A 15565-nucleotide genomic window follows, 5' to 3' on the forward strand; every position below is an offset into this window, starting at 1 on the left:
GGATGGCGTTTTATATAGGAGTGGTTCTGCCCCTAGAGGCTAGAGGCAGAGTTGGGCGAAAAGTGGAGGGAGGGGGGGGTTTAGAAAGAGAGGCGAGAGGCAGTGGAGTAGGGGCGGTCGCCCGCCACGGAGTCTTCAGCGCAAGGTGCGGCTGTAATGGTAGCGCAGACAGAACCGAGCGCAGCGGAGAGGATTTCTTACCAGAGGTATAAGGGTACTATTCTTAACAATCGGTCGCCGGTGCTCTCGGAGGTCCTACAGCTACTCGAAGACGAGCGAGGCGCTGGCCTAGGACACGGAGGAGTCAGCTGCTACTCGAAGACGAGGGAGGCTCTGGCGTAGGACACGGACGTCCTACAGCCGCTACTCGAAGACGAGGGAGGCGCTGGCGTAGGACACGGAGGAGTCCTGGGGCGAGGTGCACTGGGAGGACTGCGCGTACTTGAGGAACCGCAGCGACGGCTTCGGGCAGCCCGACGACCCGCGGAGCTTCGCTACCGCCTGTCAACAGTTACATGTTTATGGGCAACACGATTGGGCATGTAAAAAGTCGGTCCTGCGCCTGATCAATCGCCAATCGTGTCCGTCTTCCGCCCCACTGGGTTGTGGTTAAAAGAAATAGAGTGCTCCTGTGTACTGCGCACACACTTGGGCACAAAATTACTCCTGAGTAGCTGGCATGGTTTCAATGAAACCGACTACCGTCTCGTAAACCCGTGTGGGAGTTATTATTGCCACACCATACAAAACAAAGCTTGCCGGATCACTACGACGATACGTACTATAAAAAAAAAGACATAAAAACAAACCTGCAGCAGCACTCCTATGGGGTGTCGACCGCATATCGTATTGCTGTACTTGTTGAGGTACTCCGTGAACGCGCGCGGATCCATCTTCTCTATTATGTCCATACCCTGAAACAGAAACCACAGAAACATAAGTAATGTCTGCCTCTAGAGGGCGCTGTAGTATTAACATCCACAACCACATACACGAAACATACATATTAGTATATTTATTCCTCTATGATATTACATACAGCCGGTAAAATTCATAACCCGAGCCCACTGATCTCCATTATACAAGTACGCTGGATTTATGATACCCACTTTTTTGTGCCATTTGAAGCGGAATCAGCGCCCCCATTATTAGGACAGAGAACTAAATTTGACGTAACCATTGGTATCCATGTATGTATTTTAATTCTCTATGGCTTAATCGTTCGAATTGTTTTCGAGTTTTTAAAGTGTTTTAAAAGGTTTGACGCGATTGTAATATATAAATAAGTGGTGGTAGTTCATAGTTAAACTATGAAAGGGTGTATGTTATGTAAAACACGGTACAAAAAGGGATGTGGAGTTACATTTCACAAGTAAGTGATTTTAACAGCTCATTTCTACGATATTAAACTTTTATTGATAATATAGGCACTTAAAAATGTGGCACTAATCTTATTATACCGTATTCACCACATATTTACGTTTGTTTTACCGATTTTTGATAAACAATAAAATTCAATAGTGCTGGAGTTTTCTGTCGATAAAACTTCGATCGATCGATATCTATGATAATTGTATTGAAATCTCCTATAACCGATTTTTATTATCAAATACATATTATGCTCTTAAAATAATTGACAGGTTTCCGTCTGACGAAGGAAGACTGGAATTATGGTTGAAAAAAATTTGAAAGCCTGGTTGGCGTCCGAAAATTGCTACTACCGCTTGCCGTTACTATTTGAAGTGTACAAACGTTCTCTGTGAAAATACAAGGCGCAAAACTACCATTCGATCGTGATTATGTTTGGAAAATTTATTTCAGCGTCTACTCTTTCCTGACAGACTGTAACTGTGTAACGGTAACTAATAAAATATAATGTTAAAGTATCGCACATATATTTTTATTATTTATAAATACCTTACCTACTCCACCCCAATAAAAAAAAGGTATTCAAACGTTCCATATTTATTTATGGATCGCATTATCCAATTAGTTAATTTCCCTCGCACTTCTGCAATCAGCGCCAAAATGGCGAAAATCAAATGAGATAAAGTAAATCGATAAAAATTGGCTTGCTAGATCCATAAATAAATAGGGAACTTTTATATTATTACTAGACTTTCCGCGCGGCTTCTCCCACGTAACTATCTAATTACACAGACAAATTGGTCCACAAAAAATAGCCTATAATATAATCCTTCACGTTATACATTCCCCCGCTTTTTCTACATTTTCCTCTATTTCTTAGCTCCTATTAGTCTCAGCGTAATAAAATAATATATAAAATGGGCTGTCTAACACTGAAATAATTGTTCAAATTGGACTAGCAGTCCCTGAGATTAGAGTGTTCAAACAAACAAACTCTTCCGCTTAATAATATTATAATATGATGAGATTAGTTAGGATCTAATCACACAGAACACTTATTCAGCTTTGTTCAGCTTTAATACGATACACTGTAGCACTACTTTGATAATATTAGAAATAAAATTAGAAAATACAATACAACAAAGTTTTCGTTAGAAGCTTATCTTCAGTTTTGTTTTTAGTTTTTTGTGGTGCTAACTGGTAAAAATAAATGGATTACGAGGGCTGCTATTTATGTATCCGGAATTAAAAAAAGAAACAAACATATATCATTTAATATGGTTTTATTGCTTTTCAAAATATTCGCCGCGATGATCGACACACTTTTGCATACGCTGGAACCAATTTTCATAGCACTTTTTCCATTCTGATTGAGGTATCTCCAAAACGTGCATTTTGAACGCATCAACAGCCTCTTCGCGGCTCGAAAAACGTTGACCACGTAATTTGTTCTTCGCGTATGGAAATAAAAAGAAATCGTTAGGTGCCAAATCAGGGCTGTACGGCGGATGACCAGTCCATTCGATCTTTTGACCCTCCAAAAACTGAGTTGTTTCAGCTGAGGTGTGACAGCTAGCATTGTCGTGATGTAATATGATTCTGCGTTGTCGGTTGTCCTTTCTTATTTCTTCAAAGACTTCTGGTAAACAAATGGTCGTATACCATTCAGAATTAACCATTTTACGATTCTCTAATGGCACTGTAGCCACATGTCCATTAATTCCAAAAGAACAGGCGACCATTGGCTTCAAAGTACTTTTTGCACGAGTAACTTTTGTTGGTTTCGGCTCATCTTGGAACACCCACACCGTTGACTGTTGTTAAGTTTCGGGGTCATATGCATAGATCCAAGATTCATCACCTGTGTAGATATTATAAACGGCTTTTGACGTACCACGGTTGTATTTTTTTTATCATTTTTTTGCACCAATCGACACGAGCCCGTTTTTGATCGATTGTCAAGTTGTGCGGAATCCAACGCGAACATATTTTTTTTACAGCCAAATGTTCGTGTAATATCTTATGTATGCTCGTCATACTTATGCCTAAGGACGCCTCTATCTCGCGATATGTAACATGACGATCACGCATTATTAGTTCCCGCACAGCATCTATATTTTGTGGGACAACAGCTGTTTTTGGGCGACCTTCTTTATTTTCATCCGTGAGCATAGACCGCCCACGATTAAACTCACTGTACCAGTGATAAACAGTGGTTTTTGATGGTGCTTCATCTCCAAAAGTTGCGGTGAGTTGAATAAAGCACTGTTGTTGATTTAGCCCACGCCGAAAATCGTAGTAAATCATTGTACGAAAATGTTCACGCGTTAAATCCATGGCAAATGAAGACACGCAATTTTCAAAATGACGCCACAATGGAAAAATAATTGACAGTCACATGAAACAAAATGTATTCTTCAACCAAAGAGTTCTATTTTCAAATGTTGTAATTACTTTTTAAATATTGTTCTTGTAAGTGGCCAGTTCCGGATACATAAATAGCAGCCCTCGTATAGATAGGTACTGCTACTTCAGGTTATCTAGGTATGAAATCGTTGTTAATTTATTACGCCTATCTAAATTATGGAGAGGAAGTCTGTAATCTTTAATACAAATATGTAGCGTTTGTATTATTCAATTTAATATTTTTGTCCTAATGGTCGACATTATCTGAATCTGGAAACATTTCATCGATAATAGAAAAGACAGTTGTACATCACTAGTATTAGTTCCAAATACTCCCACTACTGCTATCAGCGCCAATATGGCGATATGATGGCGACTTTCAAACGTCAATTTTACGTCAAATTTAGTTCCTAATAATGAGGGAGCTGATTCCGCTTCAAATAGGCACAAAAAATAGCTGTCATTTCAAAGGGTATCATCAGTCCAGCGTACTTGTATAATGAAGGTCAGTGCCCGAGCCCTTTGTAGGCGGGTAAAAAAAATATTTAAACCAATCTACAAAATTAATCATACAAAATAGTCAATTTTCAGACAAAAAATTAAATGTTTTGGTAATACTAGAACATTCCATTAACCTGCCCCTAAAGTAAATGATGAACATAAGCTTCATGCCTATGGTCACAATTTTGACGTTTCAACTTTTAAAATACAGGTTAAAATTTGTCAATATTTTGACATTTAAACTTTTTAAAGTGACTTAAAATTGTGAGTTTTGACCATAAGCAATGAAGTTCATGTTCATCAAAGTTACATAGTAACTAATAATAGTCTAAGCGATAAGTTGAGAATGGCGAAATATAGAGATAAGTGTCATAAAAATACGTGCGATAGCTCATTAGATTCGGGAATACGTCTAGAAAAATGTATCGGAAGCGTGTATTAGCACACAAAAAATTGCAAAAGTTGCAAATTAGGTTGCAAAAAAAGGTACTTATTAATAAGTAAATTAAAGTTATTAAAGGTAAATTTTGAAGCTGCGCGCGCTACCTAAAAATGCCGCGCGGAGGCTTACTTTCAGCGTTAAATTAAAATTATAAATAATAGAGATAGAATTCCGGGTGTATAACGTATTTATGGTCTATGTATTATGACAAGCACTGACATGATTGTATTAGAAATATGGTATGAAAGTATGTAGAGTTTTGAGGTGAATATAAGATATTATACAGTCCACGGTGTTTTCTTCATGGTCTTCGAGCAGCCGGATATAACAAAGAGCCAGCGTATTATGTGGATAAGCAGTTAAGTAAATAGATTTATTTAAGAGATGAGTATTGAAATACGAGAAAATTTATAGCGGTTTCCTTGGCGACATACAAACAAGAGCCCATAATTTGGAAATATATTTTATCTTTGATTTTTCTTTACTGTTATTATTTGCAAGAATGGAAGGTTTAATGAGAGTGCAGAAACATTTACGAGTCCAAATGTTGAACGAGTATACAAAGTTTCAAAACATAACTCATGATGGCAAAATATCTCAATCTTATATAGAGGTGAGACTAGAGAGCTTAGAGAATACTTGGAAAAGATTCGAATCTAACCATTTTAAGCTGCTAACAATGGAGGAATTGCAAGAAGAATGTAGCTATTTAGTAGATAATATTTTTGAAGAAGGAAAGGAAGTTTTCTTGGAATACAAGGGAAAGTTGAGGGAATACCGGATGGATCATAGCTTGAATGGGCAAAAATCAATAACGTTGCCAGAAATAACCATACCGATTTTCTCTGGACATTACGATGAATGGCCGTCATTCCACGACTTGTTTGAGACAGTTATACATAGAAATTCAAATTTAGCTAACGTAGAAAAACTGTATTATCTGAAGGCCCACATTAAAGGAGATCCAGAGCAGCTGCTTAGATATGTACCAATTACTGCAGAGAATTATGAGAAGTGTTGGGAATTGATTAATAGAAGATACAGTAATAGGCGATATATAGCTAACAACATATTAATACGCTTATTTGATCAGGAAAATATAGCTGTGGAGAGAAGCAGTGAATTTAAAAGACTTCTAGATACAACTAATGAGTGTTTAAGTGCCTTGTCGAATTTAGGTTTCGATATTTCGACTTGGGACATACTAATTAATCATATTGTCACTCAAAAACTAGACCAAGGTTCTAAAAGGGAATGGGAACAGAACATTAGTGATAACATAAAAAACTTACCTACTTATACGGAACTAACACAATTTTTAGAAGCAAAATTTATAACATTAGAAATTTTAGAATTGGAAAAGAGAGAGACAAAACAAGAACCAAATGTCGACAAACGGCCAAGATCAGAGCTGAGAGAGAGTGGGCCAAAATTGAAGCCGGTACATAGAGCACAAGTTTTCCATGTTGTTGCTGCAACGTGTGGATATTGTAAGGAGGGTCACAAGATAGAAGAGTGTCAAAAGTTTCGACAAATGGAAATGAGTAGTAGATTAGATTTTGTTAATAGCAATAGATTATGTTTTAATTGTTTAGGGTCATACCATAGGGCATCTAGGTGTAAGCGATCCAATGGTTGTCAATGTTGCCATAGGCGGCATCACACGTTATTGCATGCAGAAAAGCAACATGGTAGTTCGCGAGGGTTGAATTGTACGAGAAAGCAGTGTCATGTAGCCTTTAATAAAACTGTATGTTATGACAAGGAAACATCGGTCAGAAGCAGGTCAGCAAATTTAGTGGACGATTATAATAGTATTCGTTATAATATTAGAGGTGATCCGTTCGCAAACAAATAAAAGATAGGGTTATTTAATGTTGTGAACAGAGTAGTTTTTGGAACGTAGAATATGCGAGTGTAAGTGTTTTTTAATTGAAAGTCTACTTAGTTTTGGAAAAATATGTTATTGAGGTTTTTTTTCTACACTACCTATTGATTGTGGTGTTAGTTAAAAAAGGTAACTTAACGTAACAAAGTATTTATTGAGTTTGTTTTTATGTGTCGTAGTTTTAAATGAGGATGCTATTTCGCTTTAAAGTTATGTACGGTAGGGCTAGAGTAGTTATTATTGTGAATTGTAGTAATTTTATGATGTAAGTCTTTCTAGTAGGCAGGTATAATTATGTTTGTTTTGCTATAAGAGATTATATTTGTGACGATTTAATGTACAGTTATGAATATTAACTAATATATTCATGGGGGGGAGTGTATAACGTATTTATGGTCTATGTATTATGACAAGCACTGACATGATTGTATTAGAAATATGGTATGAAAGTATGTAGAGTTTTGAGGTGAATATAAGATATTATACAGTCCACGGTGTTTTCTTCACCGGGAGTTGGGATTTTTTAATGGAAATTTCCTCTTCTTTAAGAATCTTTTTCTTAAATATTAATAGTTTCGGAGTTTTTAACAAAAAACATAATACCTTTTTTTTTGCAACCTAATTTGCTTATAACTTTTGCAATTTTTTATGTGCTAATACACGCTTCCGATACATTTTTCTAGACGTCTTCCCGAATCTAATGAGCTATCGCACGTATTTTTATGACCCTTATCTCTATTTCGCCATTCTCAACTTATCGCTTAGACTATAAGGGGTTGTTTCCGAAACCAAGTGGGTCAGCATTGTGAATGGTCTACCTAGCCCCGGATTTATAGGCCGTTATAGGCCACGCCACAACCTAGGGCGGCAGCGTCCATAGAGGCAGATGGTGGACCTAAGTAATTTGGTCGCGTTAAGTCAAATCCAGCCGACCGATCACAGCTAACATTGAATTGACATAAGCCGACCACATGACACAGGTCCATTAACTGCCTCAGAATAATCAATTCCCTCGATGGTACATGGGGCAGTGGACATAGAGTGAGTAAAGACACTCTCATAAAAATATAATTCCGACACTGGGTCTACCTGTCTGTCCAGCCACTCGATGCTCTGGTGTATATGTCCCAAGGCGGGATCCCGCCACGTGTAGCGGAACCGCGAGCCCCAGTGGCAGAAGTCCGACGACACCACCACCAGGTTCTGAGGGTCCGCCAGGTAAGGCGCCAGGATCGCGCCGTATCTGCATAAAGAAGTGGCGTTCGTTTCATTTTTTTCAACGCATTGCGCATGTGCAAAGTTGTCAGTGTCATGTGCTAAATTTTCATCAATTTCTGTCAGATCTTAGCACATAACGCTGACACTGACACTAATTTTCAACTTTGCTCATGCGCAATGCGTTGAAAAACGCGTTGGAAAAACGAAAAGAACACGACTAAAATGGCAAAGTAATTAAAATTTAAAAACAACCAATGACACGTCAGTGGACTAACGCCAGTTACTGACTCAATGTAAATCCACCCTAATTTTAGATATATATCAAATATAAGGGTCTTATCACACTGGCGATTAGCGAGCGATTTGAAAGCGACGCGACTGCGCATCGCACACGCCACGATGACGCCGCGTTTTTTTTTTTTTTTTTTTTATTTCGTCCCCCTAACATTATCAGGGCTATTTATTTTCTATTTGTCTATACATACAATCCAATTCCAATAAAAATACAAATGATTCCACTAAAATAAACAATTAAAATAAAATACAATTAAAATGTCAAATAATAAAACAACGGCACAAATATAAAACCAAAATTACAGAGACTATCCTAATATCACAATTCACAGCTTAAAATTAGATCCTAATTATTGTTATCACACAAAATACTACCGTTACGCTTATTTACTACACCCACGATTATCCTGCAAAAAGCCAGGAAGATATCCCGCTTTTTACCCCCCAGGATGGATGGCAGATTCTCACCCGTTATCGATGTGCCCAATTTCGGCTCAATATCGTATCTATTGCTAGCAAAAATTGGGCACTCGAGTAGCAGGTGAGGAACGCGATTGCGCGGCGTGCACGCAGCTTGCCTTCGGCGTTTTGGACACTCGGCAGCAAAATGGTTTCTGACGTCACTCTCTAGACGAATCTACTATATATAATAATAATCTGTGTAGACGAGTGTACAAAATGGCGCCCACGCCATGCCGCGACGACGCTGCGCTGTCGCGACGTGCACGCCGCGCAATCGCGGCGTGTGCGTTGCGCAGTCGCGTCGCTTTCAAATCGCTCGCTAATCGCCAGTGTGATAAGACACTTACGCAATATCTGCTGTGAAACGCTTAAAACTTTATATTTATTTATTTATTTTATTTATTGAACACACATATATCTGTTATTACAGGTTATAACCTAATAACTTGTCGAAGATACGCAATCACCTTGTGGTTTATTGCAGTTATTTTCTGTATATTTATTTTTACTTACTTAGCCTCCTTTTCAGGCGTGAGGGATCCAACTAGTATAGGTATGATTGTGAATCCAGTCTTATATCTGCAACAACACAAATATCACTTTATTTGAATTTTGAAGTCCTACTTATGTTTCAATGCAGTCTTGGTATTATCTATATATATAAAAATGGATTTTCAAATGTGTTAGTCGTGCTAAAACTCGAAAACGGCTGAACGGATTAGGCTGATTTTAAACTTAAAATGTTCGTAGAAGTCCAGGGAAGGTTTTAAAGTGACACGAAGTTCACCGGGACAGCTAGTAAACTATAAAATAATATTTGGAATTGATTAAATGCAGACTGGATCAAATGGTATTATTTAATAGATTAAAATAGTAGAAGTTAAGTATGCATTTAGTACAGTTAAAACTTTCAGCACATATATATTTTAGGCAAATGATAATTTTAAATCAATTTTTATTGTTTATTTATAATAAGTAAGTATATAATAAAAAATAATATATTATGGTCGTTAAATAAATATAATGTAATCATAAAAAATAATATATGGTCGTTAAATAAATGTAATGTAATCATAAAAAATAATTTATGGTCGCTGTTAACCGATTCAGTGCGGATGACACGGGAACCGTGTCATACGCGTTTTTAACGTGTGGCGTATGACACGGGAGCCATGTCATTTGAAAAACGATTGTATCTCGCTCAAATTACACTTTAGAAGGTTCTACTCTGAACAAAATCATCTTAATTTTCCACGTAGAACAAGCCTATAGGCTTCGCCTCTGAATATTCTGTGTATTGAAAAAAAGGAGGGGCCGTCAACCTTTTTAAAAAGGTGCATTCATTGCGGATTATACGGCAGCCGCGTCTTATGGGTTTTTAACATGTGGCGTACGACACGTGTGCCGTGTCATTTAAAAAGCGATTGTATCTCCCTCAAATTACACTTTAGAAGTTTCTGCTCCGAACAAAACCATCTAAATTTTCTACGTAAAACAAGCTTATAGGCTTCCTCTCTGAATATTCTGTGAATTGAAAAAAGGGTGCTGTCTCCTTTTTTAGCCCACCGTACATTATCCAAAATTTCTGATCACTAAAATTCGGACGCCCGCCGGAACGTACTCTGTTCATACATTTTGTTGTGGACCCCGCATACTATCAGAATTCTGACGTGTCAAAATGTATGAGCGTCCGACTTTTTCTGATAATAAATTCGGATAATGTGCGGCCGGGCTTTTTAATAGTAAACTTTTAGGAAAATAAAGAAGTAATATTGGGAGTCTTCATGGTTCCCATCATCAGATCACCACTTTTGTGAACATGGTACCAACTGGAACCGGATCAATCGGAACAAATACCCTATACAACAAAAGAAAAATTTTGAAAATCCGTTCACAAACAGCGGAGTAATCGTTGAACACACAAAAAAATATCCACAGCCAAACGTATAACCTCCTCTTTTTTGGAAGTCGGATAAAAAATATTAACTACGAACTTCTTTAAATTTATCTACGAACGTATAATTTACTTTGGAAACCCAGATCTATTTAATATAGGTAGGTACTCATTTTTCTAACTTTGAAACCTACAAAAGGTTTGCAATATCTGAATAAAAAAATCGCTTACCTGCCATTTTCAGGTTTACACTTAGTAAAACTACTCGAAATCAACTTAAAACAACGTAGCCTTCCGTCAACAACAATAGTTTGGATTCAATTAAATAAATTAAGTTAATACAAGCGTAAAAACCAAAAAAAACCATAAAGCTTTTTGAACGTGGCGGATGACACGGTAGCCGTGTCATCTACTCCTATGGCGTATGACACGGCTCACGTGTCACGGGAAAATTGTATGCCGCCACGACTCGAATTGTACGTCTTCAAAAAGGTGCGCCGCATTGAAACGGTTAAGCATTTGTGTATTAACCTACAAACATTTTTTTTTGTTGAGTTATGAATGCAATCTTATGATCTAAAGAACAAGACATTCATTAATCAATACGTAATTCTTTTGTCGTATGATACACAATTGTTATCAGCGTCCGTATATTTCTTATTTTATTGTATATGGTGATCGCACACTCGTCCGCACCGTACGCGCCTCACCCCAGGATTCGTTGTATGAAATGACGTCACGAACTGGGCATACGGTGCGGACAAATGTGCGATGAGCTTCAGTATAATCTACATAATAAATGTTCGACTCACTCCTCCATTACTTTGGCTATATATGGTAAATGCATCTCTATGGAGTGCTCGTCCTCGTCCGTCTGTACGTCCATCCACTCGAACTGCCGCGTCGCCTCCAACTCCGCGTAGACTGAAAATGGGTTTTACAAGTTAATTTCACAAAGATGACATGACAGATATTGATGAAATTTGGTTTAGATTAATAAGAACCTACAGTGGCGGAGTAAGGCGTAGGCGACGTGGGCGACCGCCCACGGTCTTGCGGTCCTAGGGGCCTCGGGCCCCTTGGACCAGGAGGATTTTTTTTGGGAAAGGACATAGGATACTTTTTATCCCCGGAAAATGTACGGTCCCCGCGCGATACACGAGTTTTTGCGCAACGGAGTTGCGGGCATCATCTACTTTTAAATAAATGAAGAGTGGCAGAAAACGTACGGAGGTTTTGTTAATATTATTCATGCCGAGCGCGGCAGTAAGATCTCTATCGTTCCAGCTTGCCTATAGCCAGATACTCACTCTGTTTGTCTATGATGAGATCGTAGAGCGGGGTCTGGTACTTGTCGAGCGAGGACAGCGCGCAGCCGCCCAACCGCACGTGGTGCGACGGGCCCAGGATGAAGATGCGCTTGCTGAAAATAAGCCACAAACCTATTATTATTGTTGATATTAAGTTCTTTCTGACTTTTATTATGATTTCTGACAGTTGTGTTAAGATTCGTAATAAGCAATATCAACCCATTTTATCCCGAAAAATTATTAGTTTCATCCAACAAGTTGTGAGGGACCTTGACTAGTTTGTGTATATTGTAATAATAATAATTACTAATAATACTAGTATTAGAAACGGTTACTAAATACTTACACAACGACGGGGCTCACTTGGCGGTACGCGAAAGCTGCGCACGCGCCGCAGTACGAGTAACCCGCGTGCCTGCAACCAAACAAGCTGGATTAGTTAGGACTTAGGCATGACAGAATAATGAATATTGCTAATTGCTATACTATTAAGAATAAAGCAACCTCCATTTTAGGCAGCTTTAGCATGTCCCTGAGATCATATCAAAGGGTTTTCGTGGTAAGATACAGCTGTCGATCCTGGCGAAACATACAGTTGTGGGAATGTGTGGTGCTCAATATAATTTGTACACTGTACAGCCTAGTGTTGTGTCTCAGGTGAGCCAGAACCCTCAGGTTCAAGCAGTCTTTAAAGTTGCAGGTTTAGAATGGCCACAGAAGAAATGTAATAGACTCAACAGAAATACATGACAGATTTCAGGGACAAAGTGACAGATTTCTTGTAGCAAAATCTGACCAACTTTCTCAGATAGTACAAAAACATTGCCCTTTTTCTGGCACATGTGGTTAAAACTAATTTAAATTTTTTATATACTTACGGTGCTATAATAGCCCGTGCAGGACCGTGTGTAAGGTCTGCTTTAGACAGCCATAAGTCCAGCTGGCGGGAGAGCTCAGATCCTGGGAAAATACAGTTAATTATTATAAAAATATATTTCCTCATTAGTATTTATGTTATTTCCTTAGTATTTACACTAAACACTATGCTAGATACGAAACTTATAACATTGATTGAAGAGAACACTAAGCTTAAAAACGAAGTATCAGTGCTCAAGAAAAAGTAAATACAAAATTTGATTGTTATTAATAATAAGCAATTCCAACTGAAATACAACATATTTCATGTTTAGTACTTACAGATGATTATTTAGAGAATAAAACTATGTCAATAACTTATTATGGCAGGCAGGACTTATTGACAATAAATCCTGCCATAAATAACAATTATTATTTCCTATACATTGGACCTAGAATAGCGCAATTTCACTGGTCGATAGGGACCCCATGCGGGTGCGGAAGATTTCTGAAACGCATGCCACGACCAATGAAAATGTGCCATTAGATGTTATCTCGGCTGCAGGGACTCCCCGTATGCTGTATACCATACGAGTTAACGACCAATGAACATGCGCCATTAGTTGTTATCTCAGCTGCAGGGACTCCCCGTATGCTGTATACCATACGAGTTAACGACCGATGAAAATGCGCCATTAGTTGTTATCTCGGCTGCAGGGATTCCCCGTATGCTGTATACCATACGAGTTAACGACCAATGAAAATGCGCCATTGGTTGTTATCTCGGCTGCAGGGACTCCCCGTATGCTGTATACCATACGAGTTAACGACCAATGAAAATGCGCCATTAGTTGTTATCTCGGCTGCAGGGACTCCCCGTATGCTGTATACCATACGAGTTAACGACCAATGAACATGCGTCATTAGTTGTTATATCAGCTGCAGGGACTCCCCGTATACTGTATACCATACGAGTCAACGACCAATGAACATGCGCCATTAGTCTTTCAAACAGAGTTTTGCTTAATATTTATTTTGGATACAAGCTGATGATCTTAATCAGAAATGAACATGAATTTTAAATTTTGTTAGTCTTACTGAAAATTGATATTATCACCTGTTCAAATCAGGTCGGATTTGGCTAATTTTAGTCTTGAAATATTTGTGGAAGTCCAGGCAAAGTTTATATTTGAAAGGAAGTGATATAAAGTTCACGAATCACCAGTCATCGAGTTTTTTAAAAACAAATTAATTGTCTAATGGAAGCCAGTGCATGTCCGTCGTCCAGCTACAAACCCAAAGGCCTCACAAGTGTTTTGTCTTTAATTCTTCTAGCCCCATAAGAGCACCGCTGATCACGACAACAATAGAATACAATAGGATTTCCTGGAAACTGTGATCGAAGTATTAACTCGTAAACATTGTCTTGCTTTGTTATACTGAAAGCTATTTAGGAAGCGACAGGTTATTACAGGTTGAAAAAAAACTTTAATTTATTATATAATAATATAATATATATGTATGACACGAGAATGTTATACATAAAATTCTCATATCACAGTGTTTGTGCACAAACTCCTCCAAAGCGGCTCAACCAATTTTAATGAAATTTTGTAAGTAAGTACATTTGTTAGGCCTGAGAATAGGTTTTGTCTGTTTTTTATATTAATACCAGAAATTATTTATGCGGCAAAACAATGTTTGCTGGGTCAGCTAGTGATATTTTAAAATTATGTAAATATAAATAAATTCAATTTTAAATAAGGAACAAAAATTTTGAAATGAACGCATTCAAAACAAAGACACAATGTGAGGTCAATGACCTTTTTAGTAAAAATAAAATGTACTCAAGATTATATTTTTGAAGAGTTTAAACAATGAGATACGAATATTTTAATCCTTTCACGAAAAGATATGATAGTGTAATATTTAGGATGTAGAGCGTATTAACTTAACTGTAAATATTTTTTGTGAAAATGGTTCGAAATAATGATCTTACCGTTTTCGGTGTACCAACTTCCAGCATGCGAAGCATTGCGGCACGACATTGTACTGAGGTTCCTTTTAACTTGTAAAAGAAATAATAAAAGGTGGGTTTTGGTTCACGAAAGATATTTTAAAGTTAAAAGCAATTTGTTTTCCATGAGAAACAATCTCGATTCACGTATCACGAAAACCACAGATTACTAGTATATATACGAAAACGAAACATCAAACAGCAGTGAGTAGTGATGCCAACTCTTGAAAAAAAATTCCCCCTAAAACAACTTTAAAACCCACTAAATTTCAAATTCAAAGAGAACTAATGCGTTCCAAAATCCAAATGAATGATGTCAATTGTCATTATATTCACTCACTAGCGACCCGCGCTTCGCACGGGTATAAAATATTTTACAGCCTATGTCACTAAAAAAATGATTAAAATCAATTCAGTAGTTTTGATAAATAATTTATATAATTCATTACTACCCAGTACCCGTGGCCCGCACTGGTCGGGCCGGCCGCAAAAGCTACGTCCCTCAATTTTTAAATCTGTAATATCTTCGAAAATATTCATTTAAAATTTAAATCATAATATGCTTTATACGCTTTCATACGTGGGAGGGCCATACTTCGGCACGAATGGGCCGGCTCGACCGGAGAAATACCACGTTTTCACAGAAAACGGGCGTGAAGCAGCGCTTGCGCTGTGTTTCGCTGAGTGAGTGAGTTTACCGGAGGCCCAATTCCCTACACTTTTCCCTTCCTACCCGCCCCTACTCCCTTCCCTTCCCTCCCTTACCCTCCCCTATTACCCTATTCCCTCTTTAAAGGCCGGCAACGCACCTGCAGCTCTTCTGATGCTGCGAGTGTCCAAGGGCGACGGAAGTTGCTTTCCATCAGGTGACCCGTTTTCTCGTTTGCCCCCTTATTTCATAAAAAAAAAT

General features: G+C 38.0%; 1 protein-coding gene across 1 annotated transcript; it reads right to left on the minus strand.

The window, feature by feature from the left end:
- Positions 1 to 362: 362 nt before the first annotated feature.
- Positions 363 to 14835, minus strand: LOC121736360 (protein MEMO1). The gene is made up of 9 exons (XM_042127520.1): positions 14638 to 14835; positions 12662 to 12743; positions 12130 to 12198; positions 11784 to 11896; positions 11286 to 11397; positions 9093 to 9158; positions 7695 to 7848; positions 810 to 914; positions 363 to 501 (listed from the first exon to the last, which is right to left on the minus strand). The coding sequence occupies exons 1-9, from the start codon at positions 14684 to 14686 to the stop codon at positions 364 to 366; spliced, it is 888 nt and encodes a 295-aa protein (XP_041983454.1). The 5' UTR covers positions 14687 to 14835; the 3' UTR covers position 363.
- Positions 14836 to 15565: the final 730 nt, after the last annotated feature.

Source organism: Aricia agestis, chromosome 19 (assembly GCF_905147365.1).
Source record: "Aricia agestis chromosome 19, ilAriAges1.1, whole genome shotgun sequence".
NCBI classification, from domain to species: Eukaryota; Metazoa; Arthropoda; class Insecta; order Lepidoptera; family Lycaenidae; genus Aricia; species Aricia agestis.

Excerpts from the sequence above, each read along its gene's own strand:
- LOC121736360 (XM_042127520.1), bottom strand. The coding sequence starts at position 14,686 with ATGTCGTGCCGCAATGCTTCGCATGCTGGAAGTTGGTACACCGAAAAC. Across the intron at positions 11,398-11,783 it reads TCTCATCATAGACAAACAGA|TCTACGCGGAGTTGGAGGCG; the intron begins GTGAGTATCTGG and ends ACCCATTTTCAG. Across the intron at positions 7,849-9,092 it reads ACGCCTGAAAAGGAGGCTAA|ATACGGCGCGATCCTGGCGC; the intron begins GTAAGTAAAAAT and ends TTCTTTATGCAG.